This window comes from Pinus tabuliformis, chromosome X, assembly GCF_031772625.1.
Source record: "Pinus tabuliformis cultivar Carrire ecotype Pingquan chromosome X, CPIR1, whole genome shotgun sequence".
In the NCBI taxonomy this organism is placed as follows: domain Eukaryota; kingdom Viridiplantae; phylum Streptophyta; class Pinopsida; order Pinales; family Pinaceae; genus Pinus; species Pinus tabuliformis.
In genome coordinates, this window is record NC_142308.1 from 1,234,699,315 (window position 1) to 1,234,715,846 (window position 16,532).

Genomic DNA, 16,532 nt, shown 5'->3' on the forward strand with positions numbered 1-16,532 from the left:
GGAGGGAACTTGACTTGTGGGGCCCACATGGAGGAAGAAAGGGGCAGCAAGATAAATAGAGGTGGAGGGCCTCATTTTGGGACCTTTTGCCAATTGAAGAATTAAACCCTTGTATGCTTGAGCTGTTGAGCCAAGTCTACACTGTGTTGTTCAACACGAGAGATTTCTGGGCAGGAATCTCACCTCCATCTTCAGTGGACTTCGAGTGCCACTCTAGGGGAGCCCATCTACACAATTCTAGCGTTTTTCTGAAGGTGATTTATGGGAAATTTGTCCCATTTTCTGAGTAGTATGGGTGTAGGAGAAAATTTCGCACTTCTTGAGAGAAAGGGTTACAGAGCAGGTATTATCCCATAAATTTGAGGAGATTCTCTTGAGAAATTTTGCTAAAGATTTGTGGGAATTTGCATGCCTAAATTGGATGGCTTTATGATGGCGTAGTTGTGCCTTTCTGGGGCCTGCGTAGGGATAGAGATATTGTCTATTTGTGCGAGTTTGGAAAGCCAAAAAAGCCAACATTTTTCAATTGGGGAATTTGCCTATCAACAAAGGCAATTCACTTGTAAATTTTCAACTGTTGGAGTGCAGTTTCCAAGTCATTCTCAGCAGTGGGCATCTTGTGGGACGCAGAGCCAGGAAGCCAAGGAATTCACACTTTTTAGGGCCTGTTGGGCTAGCTGGAATTGGGCCGTAAGCTTTCTAGGTTTTGGTGGAGTTGGCATGGGGAGCTCATGGCTAAATTTGCAGAATTTTTGGAGTTGAATAGAGGGCAGAAAGAGCAGTTCACCTACAACAGTAGTAATGAGAAATATTGGGCTAACGAAATGTTTGGAGAGGAGCTCATTCAGCACTTAGGATTCACTAATTTTACCTGGGTTTTGCCTTGCTTGCTATAGCAAGCCCGGGTTTCTCTATTCCTACTCATTTGTACTCCATTCTGCATCAATAATAAAATGGCTCAGCTTTTGGAAATTATTTTGGGTTCAAACTAATATTTTTTGCATGTGTGCTTGTTTATGGTTGTATGTTCTTGATTTTGCTTTGATTATCACTGAATATTTCCACTAGGAATATTACAGTGGTATAGGAGCCTTAATCTTGGCCCAGTTGTGGAAGAAGCCCTTTTATGACCCCAGAGGACAGGCAAAACATTACTTACCGAAGGCAAAGATACAAGAGTAGAGAAAGGGAGTTAGAGATTACCCCAAATCTGAAGGTTCCTAAGCTGGAGAAGGGAGGAACAAGTATGGGGGGCAAAGAGGACGCAACCTTCCAAAGCCTCTTGAAGGCTTTGAATGATCTGGCAAAGGGGCAGAAGGAGATGTTAGAGGAGATTAAGCAGCAGAATCGCAACAGGGACATCCCTAGGGACTTCATTAGAGGAGGAGAGAGCTCGGGTGGATCCCATCAGTTCAACTATCATTCCCCTCAGAGCTACCCTCACATTTACAGTGGACCAACTAGGGTGACTATACCCACGTTCTTGGCTCCAGGTGCTAGGGAGCAGCAAGTTCAGGACGAGATGCCTATGGGGGAGTATTTTCGTGAGTGGCAGTCCCAAGGGGAAGAGTTTCAAGTTGCTCTAAGCTTCAAGGATTATTGCCTACTCAAGCAAGGAAATAAGGGCAAGGGAACAGGAGGCTCATACATGCAGAGTTCAGACCTACAGCGCATTGTTGGGAGGATGGATCTCCCCACATTTGATGGCTCTGCTAAGTGCATGAATAGAGCATGGGTGGAGAAACTAGACACGTATTTCCAACTCAATCAGATGACGAAGGTGGAAGCCATTAAGATGGCTACCTTGCACTTAGAAGGGGAGGCCCATGATTGGTGATTCCATGGATTATCTACATTAGGGCATGCCAGCGTGACCTCTTATGAGGAATTCACATGGAGGGTTGTGGAGCATTTCGACAAGAGGGATCTCGAGGCTCATTTCTGGGAGCTGACCCAGCTCAAGCAAATAGGCAACCCGGAGCATTACATAGCAGATTTTTTGAGGGTGTCAGTGATGGTTCCAGATTTGTCAAAGGCCAAGAGGTTTTTTCTGTTTGTGGAGGGGTTGGTTGAGCCTTTGCGAGGGTTAGTGAGGTCGAACAAACCTGCTACTCTCTAGGACACGGTTAGTCGTACCTGGGATTTGCAGGATGCAATCCCCCAGACTAGAGCACCAATACCCACTCAGTCCAATTTTCCATAGGGGGCAGAAACACCAGACGCCCACTATAGAGGGAGACTCAAGGGCTTGGATTGTTGGATGAGGAGACTAGGCAAGACCTCCGAAGGAAGAAATTATGCGTTACCTGTTAGGAGTTGTGGGCACCTAGGCATAGGTGCACCAAGGGCAAGGCCCATTATATAGAGGTTTTCTCAAACAATGAGCTGGAGGATGATGCTGAGCCAGAGGATGATGGAGGTGATGGTGGACACCAGGCTGCTGGAGGAGGAGGCCCACCTCCCCCACCTGGAGGAGCCCCTTTCCTACCTCGAGGTAAGTCATTGCTTTGCTTCAGGCAATGCTAAAGTACTTGACATTGAGGATCAGGGGCATGGTGCAAGGGCAGCGTGTGTCAATGTTGTTGGACAATAGGGCTACCCACAATTTTGTTGATGCGCAAATAGTGGAGAGGAGAGGGATACGCACTGAGACTTTTGAGGGCTTTTCAGTCTTAGTGCCCGGAGATAGGACTATGCAGTGCACACAATATGTCCCCAGCATGACGGTGACTATGGGGAACTATTCGATGACAGACCACTTCTTTGTCGTTGATGTGTCGAACACCAATGTGGTGATGGGTGTCCAGTGGCTCTATTCTTTAGGGTGTTTTACTACGGATTGGAGGAGGTTGGAGTCTTGGAGATGGAGTTCACAGGGCCATGTGGGAAGATGGTGGTACTGAGGGGCATGCACTCGTGCCCACCCGAGACAGTACCATCACACAGGATGGGGGAAGATTTGCGACATGGAGATATAGAGTGGGTCGTGGAGTTGAGGATTTCAGAGGCTAGGGCTCGACCACGACCACCCGATCTTGATATTCAGGCAATTTTGGACAGGTATCTAGCAGTTTTCAAAGACATCTGACTAGGTCATCCACCAAATCGGGGGTTTGAGCACACCATTGAGTTAGAGGAGGGGGTGAATGCGGTTATCACTACACCATATCGGCATCCCAAGGCTTATAGGGATGAGATAGAGTGGGCCATACAGGAGTTGTGGGCATTGGGACATGTTAGGCCCAGCTGTAGTCCTTTTGCTTCATTCATGATGTTGGTGAAGAAAAAGGATGGGACCCACCGCCTATGCATCGACTGCAAAGCTCTGAACAAGAGGACCCTAAAGAATAGATACTCATCCCACACATTGACGAGTTTATGGATGAACTCAGGGGGTGAAGTATTTCATGAAGACAGATCTACGCTCGGGGTACCACTAGATTCGGGTGAGAGAGCAGGATATCCCAAAGATGGCGTTCAAGTGTCACTATCGACATTTCAAGTTTTTGGTGATTCCCTTGGGGCTAACCAACGCCCCTGCTACCTTTCAATCTTGCATGAACCACGTGTTTCGTAAGAAACTACGCAAATACGTGCTAGTTTTCTTTGATGACATCTTGATCTAGAGCAAGCCGTGGGAGGAGCACTTGCAGCATGTTAAGGAGGTGTTGCACATTTTAGAGCAGCAGTTGTATGCCAAGATGTCCAAATGTGAGTTTGGACTTGTTACTGCTCAAACTAGCAGGGGCTCCTAGAGGGGCACTTGCTAGGTCAAGAGCAACAATGAAGCTAAAGCCCACTGTCACCACAGCTAAAGCTTCCTACTCTTTACAGACTTTCATTGATGGGAGGAGACCCGATATATAGAGAATCACTTATGAAGGATAGATCAACTAAGATGGGTGTGAAGTGATCTCGGGGACCCTTTCCTAGGGAAGGCTCAAGAATGGGATTTGCTTGCTTCTGAAGCATGGTACAAGATTTTCTAGGAGAAGGGGATGAGGATTGAAGGGCTAGGTTTAAGGAGTGTGAATTGTAAAGGAGCTTCCAAAACCTAGAATTCTTGTTGAACTTGGTTTCCCAAGTGGTTTTTGAAGAGTTGACTTTTCAAAGGTATGGGACCACACAAGACCAAGTGGACCTAGGTTAGGTCAAGAGGAAGGAGTCTAGCAACCAATGATAGATTTGACCTAAACAAGGAGGAGAAAGGGATCAAAGAATTGATTTTCACTCAAAGGTGCAAAATGATCCCTATGAGGAACTAGCCTAGGGAAACTTAAGGCAAAAACCAATCTTGAGGCTAGGGCTTGGGATATCTCACAACACCACCGTCGGAATTTCCTCAAATTTGGAGGAGGCCTAGGAGAGACACCAGTGCAGTTGAGGCCAAGAGATCAAAGTTTTTCTATGGGTGGTTTGTCAGGAAAATGATGCCCTAGGAGCCCTAATGTGGCTAGACCTAGAATAAAGGAGAGGTGAAGAAAAATGTTTCTTTAAGTGATCACCTTATGGTAGACCAGTGCCTAATCCTTTGGGGAGATTGGAGTCAAGAAGAATATGAAGATAAACTTTGTTTCCAGGTAAAGGAGGCCTTAAGATCAACTTCGCTTGTCATTAGGGCAAAGGAGAGTGACCTTAAAAGCTTTTATACTTCGCTTTGCAAGGTGAAGTGACTTGTCGAGATAAATTCAACCATAGGATTATCCCTAGGAGAATTTGTTCAACATACATGGCCCATACGTAGAGATATGCTATATAGAAACATAATTCCACAATTTCGCGGTAAATGCATGCAGCAACTAGCCCTAGTATAGCGAAAATCTTATTATCAATGCATGTGACAAAGTAAAAGAATAATAGCATTAAATTTTCACTTACATGTAAGAGAATATATCCAACCACCAATAGACTTTCCAATCACCTGGGCAATCCTAGACTAGCCTACACCTAGGAACGTGACTGAGTTGAGGGGATTCCTGGGCATTTGCACATATTATAGGAGATTTGTGAGGGGATTTTCCCAGTTGGCAGCCCCTCTCACAGACTTAACCAAGAAGGGGGTATTTGCATGGACAGATACAGTGCAAGAGGCCTTTGAGCGCCTAAAGGAGGTGATGAGCAGTTGCCTTGTGTTGGCCTTGCCTGACTTCACGCAGCCCTTTGTTTTGGAGTGTGATGCATCTGGAGAGGGCCTTGGAGCAGTTTTGATGCAAGGGGGACACCTGATCGCTTTCGAGAGCAGGAAGCTAGAGGCACATGAGAGGTTATATTCCATCTACGAAAAAGAGATGCTAGCCATAATGCATGTGCTAGCCAAGTTCCGGCAGTACTTGGTGAGCAACTGGTTCAAGGTGAAGACTAACCACAACAGTCTCAGATTGTTCTTGGAGCAAAGGGAGCTCAATTAGTGGTAGCAGAAGTGGGTCAATAAGATCCAGGCTTACGATTTTGACATTGAGTATGTCAAAGGCAAGCAAAATGTGGTTGTCGATGCATTGTCCAAGAGGCCTGCTACACTTTCCCTCATGAGCATCGCCCAAGATTAGAGGGCACAGTTACTAGTTGAGTATTCCAAGAACCAACACACATGTGAGGTCTTGGATGGCACAGCGAGGGATGATAGATACCGAGTGATGAATGACATGATCTACTACAAGGACCAGATTTATTTGGTATCGGACTCCAAGTTTTCGGAGAAGATCATACAGGTTGTGCATGATTCCCCACTAGCAGTACATTCCCCACTAGCAGTACATCAGGGGTTCCTTAAGACATACAAAGCCATCAGGGAGCACTTCACTTAGAGGGGCCTCAAGGGAGATGTTTTGAGGCATGTGCCAAAGTGTGATGTATACCAAAGAAATAAGGGGGAGTTGACACATCCAATAGGTCTGCTTCAGCCTCTCCCTATTCCTGAGGGGAAGTGGGAGAGCATATACATGGACTTTGTCACAGGGCTACCAATGGTACAGGGGCGCGATTACATTTATGTAGTGGTGGACAGATTAACAAAGTTTGCCCATTTCTTCGCTATTCCAGCCAAATATTCAGCATCACAGGTGCATATCTCTTCTTCAGAGAAATCTTCAAACTGCATGGTGTTCTGAAGACTATTGTGAATGATCGGGACAATCGGTTTATGGGGGCATTTTGGCAGGAGCTCTTTCGGTTGGTGGAGACCGAGCTCACACCTAGCGTGAGCTATCACCCCCAAACCAATGGGCAAACCGAGATCGTGAACAATCTCCATATTCTTGAGGGGAAGTGGGAGAGCATATCCATGGACTTCATCACAGGGCTACCAATGGTACAGGGGCATGATTGCATTTATGTGGTGGTGGACAGATTGACAAAATTTGCCCATTTCTTCGTTATTCCAGCCAAATATTCAGCATCACAGGTGGCAGAGATCTTCTTCAGAGAGATCTTCAAATTGCATGGTCTTTTGAAGACTATTGTCAGTGATCAGGACAACCGGTTTATGGGGGCATTTTGGCAGGAGCTCTTCTGATTGGTGGGGACCGAGCTCACACCTAGCATGAGCTATCACCCCCAAACCGACAGGCAGACCTAGATCTTGAACAAGTGGCTAGAGGGGTACTTGCGCAACTATGTGACTGGGCAGCAGCGCGCGTGGGTGAAGTGGCTACACCTTGGGGAGTATTGCTACAACACCACCTATCATATGTCCATTGGTATGTCTCCCCTCTGTGCTTTATATGGTTACAATGCTTTGACTTTTGCTGACATGATTTTTGGAGACAGCAGGGCCCCAAGCGCCAAAGATTGGATCTAGGAGAGCCAAGAGATCCTTAGAGCTCTCAAAGACAACTTACAGACCACCCAAAATCAACAGAAGATGTACGCTGACAAGCACAGGGTTGAGAGGCACTTTGAGGTTGGGGACTTGGTTTTCCTAAGGCTCCAACCATACAGACAATCCACCTTGAAGCAAAAGGGAGCTGAGAAGCTCAAGCCATGCTTTTATGGGTCATACAGGGTGACCAGGCGAGTTGGAGAGGTAGCGTATGAGTTGGAACTCCCACCAAGGAGTAAGGTGCACAACATGTTTCATATCTCATGCCTGAAAAAGGCCTTGGGACAACAAGTGACAGCCGCCATGGAGTTACCACCCTTAGAGGATGAAGGACATTTGGTTTTGGTACCAAAGGCCATTTTGGAGGTGACAGAGAGGAAGCTCGGGAATAGAGCTATCTGGGAGTTTCTGGTAAAATGGAAGGACCTACCTGAGAAGGATGCCACTTGAGAAGGGGAACAAGTACTTCAGCATCCATCACTACAATTGTTTGAAGGCAAGCAACATCTGGGCGAGGAGGACTGTGATGTCCCCACTTAGCAAATTTTGCTAAGTAAATACTTTTTTGCACAATTTTGGTATTTTGTCATGTTTGACTTACGAAAGGTGGGTTAGGAGGACTCCACTTGACATTTTGAGGAAAGAAGGCTCCCAAACATTAGAAGAGGAAATAAATCAAAGTGCAAGTGGAACATGGGGGCCACTCCAAAGGGGATTCACACCCCTTGGGAGACTGTAAATTTGTGGGAAGAGAGAGAGAGGAGGGAACTCAACTTGTGGGGCCCACATGGAGGAAGAAGGGGCAGCAAAATAAATAGAGGTGGAGGGCCTCATTTTGGGATTTTTGCCAATTGAAGAATAAAACCCTTGTACGCTTGAACTGCTCAGCCAAGTCTACACTGTGTTGTTCAGCACAAGAGATTTATGGGTGGGAATCTCGCCTCCATCTTTAGTGGACTTCGAGTGTCACTCTAGGGGAGCCCATCTACACAATTCCAGCGCTGTTCCATAGGTGATTTCTGGGAAATTTGTCCCATTTTCTGAACATCTGGGCACAGGAGGAAATTTCACACTCCTCGGGAGAAAGAGTTACAGAGCAGGTATTGTCCCGGAAATTTGAGGAGATTCTCTTGGGAAATTTTGCCGGAGATTTGTGGGAGTTTGCAGGCCTGAACTAGAGGGATTTCTGAGGGTGTAGCTGTGCCTTTCTGGGGCCTATTCAGGGCTGGAGATACCATCTATTTGTGGGAGTTTGGGAAGCCAGAAAAGCCAGCATTTTTTCAGTTGGGGAATTTTCCTATCGGCAGAGGCTATTCACTTGTAAATTTTCAGATTTTGGAGGGAGGTTTCCAGCTCCTTCTCAGCAGTGGCCATCTTGTGGGACACAGAGCCAGGAAGCGAAGGAATTCGCACTTTTTAGGGCCTGCTGGACCAGCTGGAATTGGGCCATAAGCTTTCCAGGTTTTAGTGGAGTTGGCATGGGGTGCTCATGGCTAAATTTGCAGAATTTTTGGCGCTGAGTAGAGGGCAGAAAGATCAGTTTACCTACAGCAGCGGCAGTGAGAAATTTTGGGCCTGTGCAATCTTTGAAGATGAGCTCATTCAGCGCTTGGGCTTCAATATTTCTACCTGGGTTTTGCCTTGCTTGCTATAGCAAGCCCAAGTTTCTCTATTCCTAATCATTTTTACTCCATTCTGCATCGATAATAAAATGGCTCAGCCTTTGGAAATTATTTTGGGTGCAAACTGATATTTTCTTCATGTGTGCTTGTTTATGGTTGTATGTTCTTGATTTTGCTTTGATTATCACTTAATATTTCCACTAGGAATATTACGTATTTTGATGCCTTCTCTAGTTTCTGATACAGATATATTGTATTTTGCAGGGACAAACTATCAGAGAAGGTCAAGTAGTTTGCTTTGTTGAACAGCTTGGCCCTCAGCAACCCATACAGGTGTGTTTTGTGCTAAATCTTTAAACGTCCTTTATGCCAGAGGAATTGAGCAGTTCAAGAAATTCCACCATTTGATTTTAACCTGTTACATGCATTCACACGGGGTTCTGATGATAGCCTTTTCTAATCAGTTTGCCACATATTGTTTGGCAGAGTAAAGTAGCTGGGGAGGTAGTAAGAATACTAAGGGAAGATGGTGGTATGATCTGTTTACAAATTACTAATGTTCTTTATGCATTTTGTTTCCCGAAGATGTGGACTGTTAAAATTATTACTGACTTGTGACTGTAACTTTGTGCAGAACCGGTAGGTTATGGGGACCCACTCATATCTATTCTACCGTCATCTCCAGGGATTAAGAAACTGGATTAATTTGTAAAATATACGTTACCTTTATTCATCCCCCCAGATTTTAAGAACAGTCATTCGATTAGGAAAAATGCAAAACCGATATGGTGCAAAACTGAAAGCTTTGGCTCTTATGAATAAGATTGACTAAAGTTTTGATTACAATTGGACGAAATTATATTCTGCAGTTATGTAAATTGATGTAAATAGTGGATCATAGCAGTTTTATCCTGTGTGTTTCACAAAATCACATGTTTTAAATATGACATAACGATTTGTAATATTTTATCTTTAGCTTCAACTTTTCATGGTAGACATTTTTCAGATGTAAGCTCAGATATATCAGAAGTGGTTTATGCCCCAAGGGATGCTGTGAAAAAAGTAGACTTCCTTGAGCCAACGTAAGAGATCTAAAGGTATTTATTTAGCAAAAATCACTTGGAACGCACACCTGGTTTCATCCCTTGAAATTACTTCCATCGACATTTCCTATGCTGATGTGAAAAATATCCAGCATTTTATGAATTCCAAAGTTACAAATCTAACTGTGACTTTAGTTGCACCAGGATCAAGACCAGTGTTACAGGGCAACAAAATATCCCTAGATTGCTCTTGACTCCCGGAATTTCATCTTTCGATGTGTTAATTCGCCATTCTATCAACTACAGAAAACTTTTAAACCAACCTATATGCGAAGTAGGTAGTCTGACATATATATATATATATATATATATATATATATATATATACACACGTGTACATACACTGATTTGGCTGCACCATTATTTTTATCCCTATGGGTGTTCCGTACTGGCCAAAAGACCTTGCACTGCTGAACCACTGCATGCTCATTTTTGACAAAGATCAATGCAATGCCAAAAAAAATGGAGTTGTCTTAGTGCGATTTTGTGGAAGTTTTTAAAGTGGGTTTTTGGAGTTGTCTTTAGTGCGATTTTGTGGAAGTTTTTAAAGTGGGTTTTTCCAGTCAAATTTTTTTAAAATCTTGCAGGAATTTATTGAAGTCACAAGTTTGATAGGTAATTATGTGCAATCGAAGTGCTCTAGAGATTTTCCAGGGTGCTGAATCCATATATATAGTCAAAAAACTAGTTTAAATAACACAAATCAAGATTTCACCTCAAATCATTCCACTGGATTCTGGGACTAGAAAGTCCAAAAAGTCGCACTAAAGACAACTCCAAAAAAAATGGAATCCATAAATATATAATCAGATATATACTAAGTGATGTTTGATATAGAAGCATATTGGTGTTATATATATATATATATATATTATAGTAAGGGGTTATAGTTTCAAATTCAAACACTATAGAGCATGTAGATTTGTATAAATTTTAGAAGTCAAATTGCTAAGTAGAGGTAGATTTGTTGTCCCATAAACAAGATCTCCTACACTAATTTGGTGTCTAACTTCGCAGTAACCTTTAATTTGGTGTCTATTTGCTAGCAGCGACTTTATTATTATTATTATTATTATTTAAAAATTCACAAATATTTTTCCTATGTTCAATGATGATGAATAGAAATGTGGAGTGAATGACTTTTTAATATAATAAGATGTTAAAAAAATATAATGTATTATTAAATTCTCACTCATGTATTAAATTAAAGTTATAAATTCTTAATATTTTTAAAAAATAATAATGCATTTGAATCAACTTTAAAAAATGTGTATAAATATTTTTTAAATTAAGATTAAATTATAAATTATTAATATATTTGAAAAATATATTGTATTAAATATTTGTTTAAATTAATATCAGTGTAAAATTATGATATATTTGTTAAAATCAACTTTAATAAATATATGGAAGAAAATTTAAACTTTTGAAAAATATTAATAAACGTTAAAAGTACAAAGTATTCCCTTATTTTAATTTTTAAAATAGTGGAATATCTATTTTGTAATAAAAAATTCGGGTTTCGATAGGGCATGGAGTCTTGAATTTTCTTTTTGGGTGGCGATATTGGTTTTCTCTCTCTTAGGGTTTTTTGTAGGTGTCTTGGCCTTCACTGGTTTTCAATCCCGCAATGAACGCTTCACAGGGGACGGGGGAAGGGTGGTTGGACACCCATCCTTCTGTAATGTGGTGGCAGGAAAAGTGTCTTTAGGAACGCATCAAGGAGATCAGTTAGGAAATGGTGTTTCTCCTTCTAACCTACCAGTTTTAGGAGCGAAATGGCAAGCCACTTTGAAGGGAAAATGTATCCCTAAAGCCCTGCAAAACCCAAAATTCGTCATTCCTCCAAAATGTTTGGAAGATCATCGAAAGAGGATGAAGGATCATGCGTTTATTTGCAAATTTATTGGAGGCTAGCCAACGGAAAAGGAATTGGAAAGGTGGATCTTGCAAAACTGGTAGTCATAAGGAGAAATTGATTTAAGATTAGGAGCGAACAGATTTTTCATTGTAATTTTCTCAAACATGGAGGACAAGGCTAGGGATTTCGAAGGTGGTCCTTATTTTTATAACAATGTGGGTCTATACATTTGTCACTGGGAAGAATGCTTCAACCCAGATAAAGAAGTTTTTTTATCGGCTCTAGTATGGGTGAGATTATATTCTTTACCTGTTGATTTTTTGGGTTCCTGAAATTCTGGAAGGTATTGGTAATGTTTTAGGTCGTTTTGTTAAAATGTTTATGAAGTTACTCATTGTGGACAGAATATGTCTTATGCCCACCTCTGTATTTATATGGATATCTCCCACCCGCTACCAGAATCCATAGATCTAGACTATCAGGGTGAAATTTGGTCTCAATCATTCGATTATGAACATGTGTCTTTCTTATTGAAGAATCTAGGGCAAATAAGTGTAGTGTGATTCTCCGTTACTTGATAACAATTTGTGGAGTATTTTTACTTTTTCTTGTTAGCTTATTCTTCTTCTTCTTCTTATTAGTGCATGTGTGTGTACTTCATCAAACTACTACCAAAACATAAGAACAAGAACACAAGATGTTGGCTCTCTACCAGGGCCAAAACCTCTCTTCTCTTGAGAGGAAAACCCTTTTGTGAATTTCTCTTATTAAAGCTTCTATTAATCATATTCAAACCCTAGACCCTTGATAAGAATGTCCTCCAAGCAAAGGTCAAGTCCTCTCCTCTTTCCTACACTTTGTTCCCCGGCACATAGGCTTCCTCCTTCTAGCACTTTGCTCCCAGCACTTCATCTTCCTTCTTTGTTTCTTGTCTAGAGATAGACCTTCCTTGAGTGAGCCTTCTAGATAAGGTGTTCCTCTTCTATCCCTTGCTCAAGTAGACTTTTTCTTTGACCAAATGAGATCCTTCCTGAGATATGAGTGTATGATTGTGTTGTTGTTCTGTTGCCCTAGTTTCTCACACGTGTGGGAGGTTCACTTGGTGTTGTATGCCCTTCTCTCCTTCGCTTGAGTGTCTTTCTTCTACGCTTGAGTAGGAGGCCTTGTAGGCCTAGATTTAGCCCCAAACAAAGATAGATGGATGACTATGAATTGTTGTTGTCATAGCCGTAGGGACAACCCTCTGTTTCCTCGCACGTGTGATTGTTGTAGCCCTAGAACAGACCTCTTTAACTTCGGTTATATACCCTTCTTCCTCACTGCACTTTGAGACCCTTTTCCTTCACTCTTTTCCACCTTTTCTTGCCTTTACCTTCGCAGATTTCAGAGAGGAATGCGTTATCTTTTGAGGGAGTGGACAGCCTCTATATATAGAGGTTTGTCCCTCCTTTTAGGCCGACTTGTAGCTTTGAGGTCGACTTGATTTTCTTTGCTGCAATAGGTGCTTTTAATGGTGCCATTGCTTCTTTTGATGGTGTCTTTGCTTGGAGGTGTCTTCTTTGACTTTTATACATAAATATACATCATGTAACATACCCTTAAGTTCTTCAACATAATTATTTTGACTCTTTGACTCACCTATAGCACTTTGACATGTGCTAGACCTACTTCAATGAGCAAGAAACTCATTGACATATATTATAAAAATAATATTTCTTTTCTTGAATAAGTACAAATATCAAAAGTACATTTATGAAGACTGAACCTAGTTACATTTCCTTCAACATTTATGTTGTAGACTTTGTCATGAACATGGTCATTTATTTTGTGACTGCCCAACTAGAAAGGACCAAGAGAATGCTAGGTCGATGCGATTGGAGGGTTTTACAAAGGTACCTATGAGAAAGCGAAACCTTCAAACTCGAAATCAAGTGACGCAATCGACACTCACAGATAAGAACATTTTTGAGGTCTTAGAAGATATGGATGAAGATCATGGAACAGAGGTGCCAAATGATGTGCCTATGTTAGAATAGGCTTTCGATGGTCCAATAGAAAAACCACCTCCAAAGCGGAAGTTTCCTGAAAGTGAAGAGAAAAAATCGATTCATAATATTTTCTTAGATTTGTTGGGGATTGAGGAGGTCTTACAATTATCAAACTATCTCTCGGGCCTCTCACTGACGAAGAAACTCTAATGGTGGGAATTCTTAATGAATAGGTTAAACGAGATTTGGCAAAACTATCTAAGGCTCAACGAGATCAGTATGCAGTAGCATTCATTAATTGGAAAATGTGTCAAAGGCACAATTCGAAGGACAAACATAGTATTTGCTCGATGCATGAACTCAAAGAGAAAGGCAAGGTTTGCTAATTAAAGATCTGGTGAAAGAACATAAGTGTAAAGGAAGAAAATTGAAAAAGGATGTTGGGGAGGAGATGGTTAACTCAAGACAAACTAACGTACTTCCCACTTTCTCAAAAACCTATATCATGAAGTTTCTTTCATGGAATATGACGGGTTTAAATATACTCTTTTGGGTTTCATAGGGAGGTTGTTACAATTTTGTTCAATGTTTATGCTGGTATATCTTTGCTTTTTACACTTTGCAGTTGTCGGCAACAATGTTTGTTATGGTGTTGTGTTGTGTGGTAGCTTGTTACCAATGGTCAATGTTCATGTTATGTCCTGATGTCGAAGTCTTATGGCATATGTGCTACCTCGATTTCCCTGATGGGGGTGGAAACATGGCATAACATGCACAGGAATTAAAATGTGTGTTGAATGTCATTTGTCATGTCTAATCCACAATGCATCAAGGCCATGGTTATAAGGATGGTTAATACCAACCAACGTCCTCTCGAGGAGCTGGCAGAATATAGTGGAGGTTTCATTATTATTCCTGTTGTGTTTTCTAAAGACCTTCGTAGCAATGAGCAGATTATATGGTGCATGTTGCATTCAACCCTTTGCACATTTGGGAGAAGTTTGAACTAAGGACTTTATTGGAGGTCTGCATCACGAGAAAAATGTTCAATGCCTGTGTTGGAATATCTTTGTTTTTTACACTATGCAGTCGATAGCAACAATATGTTTGTTACAGTGTTGTGTTGTGTGTTAGCTTGTTACCAGTGGTCAATGGTCCTGCTCTGTTCCTAATGGTGAAGTCGTTATGGCATCTGTGTTGTCTCTAGTCTTTTTGGTATTTTGGATGATATTGGTTGTAACTGTTGTTAGTATGGAGACTCTGGTTTTCATAACCACTATCCATGATTATCATGGTAACAATGTAATATTGGTTTTATATTAATAGAAAACTTTGTACTGGCTTACAAAAAAAACTTCTAAAGCGACAATATCAAATAAACAAATTCCACATAATTATGAAAAAAGTTATAAAAAAAATACTAAAAGTGAAACACAAAAAACTAAATAAATGGATTTTATTGTTCAATTGCTATGGACTTCGAGATATATTTGTAAATGCATTCTCCCACATTTACCCAAATTCACAAGCTCATCGGGCTAAACATGAGATGTGTGTCACTATGATATGACCCAACCTCCAAGTTCCAGTTATGGAAGTGGGGCTGACACACCGACACTTACAGATATCCTATAGGGACTACAGACCACTCAGGAGCTAAACAACCACCCCAAGTGATCAATCCCTAAGCTGGAACCTTTTTTCTCTGACCTAACACCCCATCTGCACGCACAACAAGGCAAGAGTGCGGTTATGAGGCCCCAACCGCATGCACAAGCCTGCTTCCATGCAGTTATGACCTAAATCCTCCAATTTAATGTCAATTGTTCCGAGATCTAAGCCACTTTTTCAAGCTAGCCTCCATACCACTGCCCAGAATTGCTTGTAACTTTCTAAAATCATAATTAACTTGACGACAATGCCAAACATTCAAACTTGAAGCAAGAATTTGACCTAGACATGCATAATCCATAACAGACATTTCGTCAAACATATGGCAAACATGTAAGCTACAGGTCATGAATACATATCTGATCATAAATTGATAGTCTTCTTTTGGGAATCACCAAGAAGGCTCTAAGCCCTGTCTAGTTGGTTGTAATAACACTTGTTAGTCCATGCATTCATCAACCAATCAATAACTTATCAAAACATGTCAAAAGCCATAGATAGATTACATCATATAGCCAACATAGAAACCATGGCAAATCAACCATAATGTCAACATCATAACTAGTACAAGTGCTCATAAATCACAATAGGAAAATAACTCTTATTAACATATGAAAATGCCAACCAAGTCAAGGACTTCCATGTACCACCTGACCATAGATTGGGCTGAACCAAATCTCTCTTTCAGCCAATCACCCCCATGCCATATTCCAAGCATGAATGTGGGATCTCATGAAATAAACCAAGACAAAACCAATCAGGGCTTCCAGAGGCCAAACCACCTCAACCCTCAACCATAATGATTCCACCTCTACAGTCTGGAAATCACTAACATCAACAAGATCGGTCTCTACCCAAGTTGTCTAGGGCTCTAGGAACTAGTAACTCAACCCACAACCTTCCAAGGCTCCAGAGTTTTTGTTCCAACCGCAGCTCCAAGGACTAGTAACTCAACCCACCAAGGGCTCTAGAGCATTTGTCCCAACCTACGACTTCGGGAACTAGTAACTCAAACCAAGTTGTTCCAGGGCTTCCATAGCATTTGTTCCAACCAATAACCATCAGGAACCTGAGCACCAATCAGAAAAACAAGTGGAAAACCCACAACACCATGTCTATCCAGGAAATGGCGAGGCAAGGGTGAAACCACTATAAATCCAAGCAAATCTCCATGTCAATGACAGCACATAACCAAAGAACCACATGCATATACCATGCATCCAAAACCAGCAAGGAAATCACACATGCAACCTGTTACCTACAAAGCAATCCAGTTGTAGTTGTTGATCCAACTATTTCCTTACACTCCCTGCTTTCCTTCGCTTTCTTTCTCCAAATCCAAGTGAATGCTAGAGTGCTCCAAGCATGCTCGAAGAATACTTTAAGTGTGCAAAAGTGTATGAGAGAGTGAATGAAAGGAGAGCTCAACTCAAAACTGTCAAAAAGCTAGCAACTGATTCTCTGATGTCT

At 41.7% G+C, this 16,532-nt stretch overlaps 1 protein-coding gene across 4 annotated transcripts in view; it reads left to right on the forward strand.

Moving 5' to 3' along the window:
• Window positions 1–9,404, forward strand: part of LOC149144408 (uncharacterized) — a 431,629-nt gene extending 422,225 nt beyond the window's left edge. The window contains exons 7-9 of one of the 4 annotated variants that reach the window (XM_089447736.1): window positions 8,704–8,772; window positions 8,926–8,971; window positions 9,074–9,404. In XM_089447736.1, the coding sequence (XP_089303862.1) occupies window positions 8,704–8,772; window positions 8,926–8,971; window positions 9,074–9,144 (186 nt within the window). In that variant the 3' untranslated portion in view covers window positions 9,145–9,404. The remainder of the gene's footprint in view (window positions 1–8,703; window positions 8,773–8,925; window positions 8,972–9,073) is intronic. The other 3 variants (XM_089447734.1, XM_089447733.1, XM_089447735.1) reach the window with 3 other exon arrangements.
• Window positions 9,405–16,532: the final 7,128 nt, after the last annotated feature.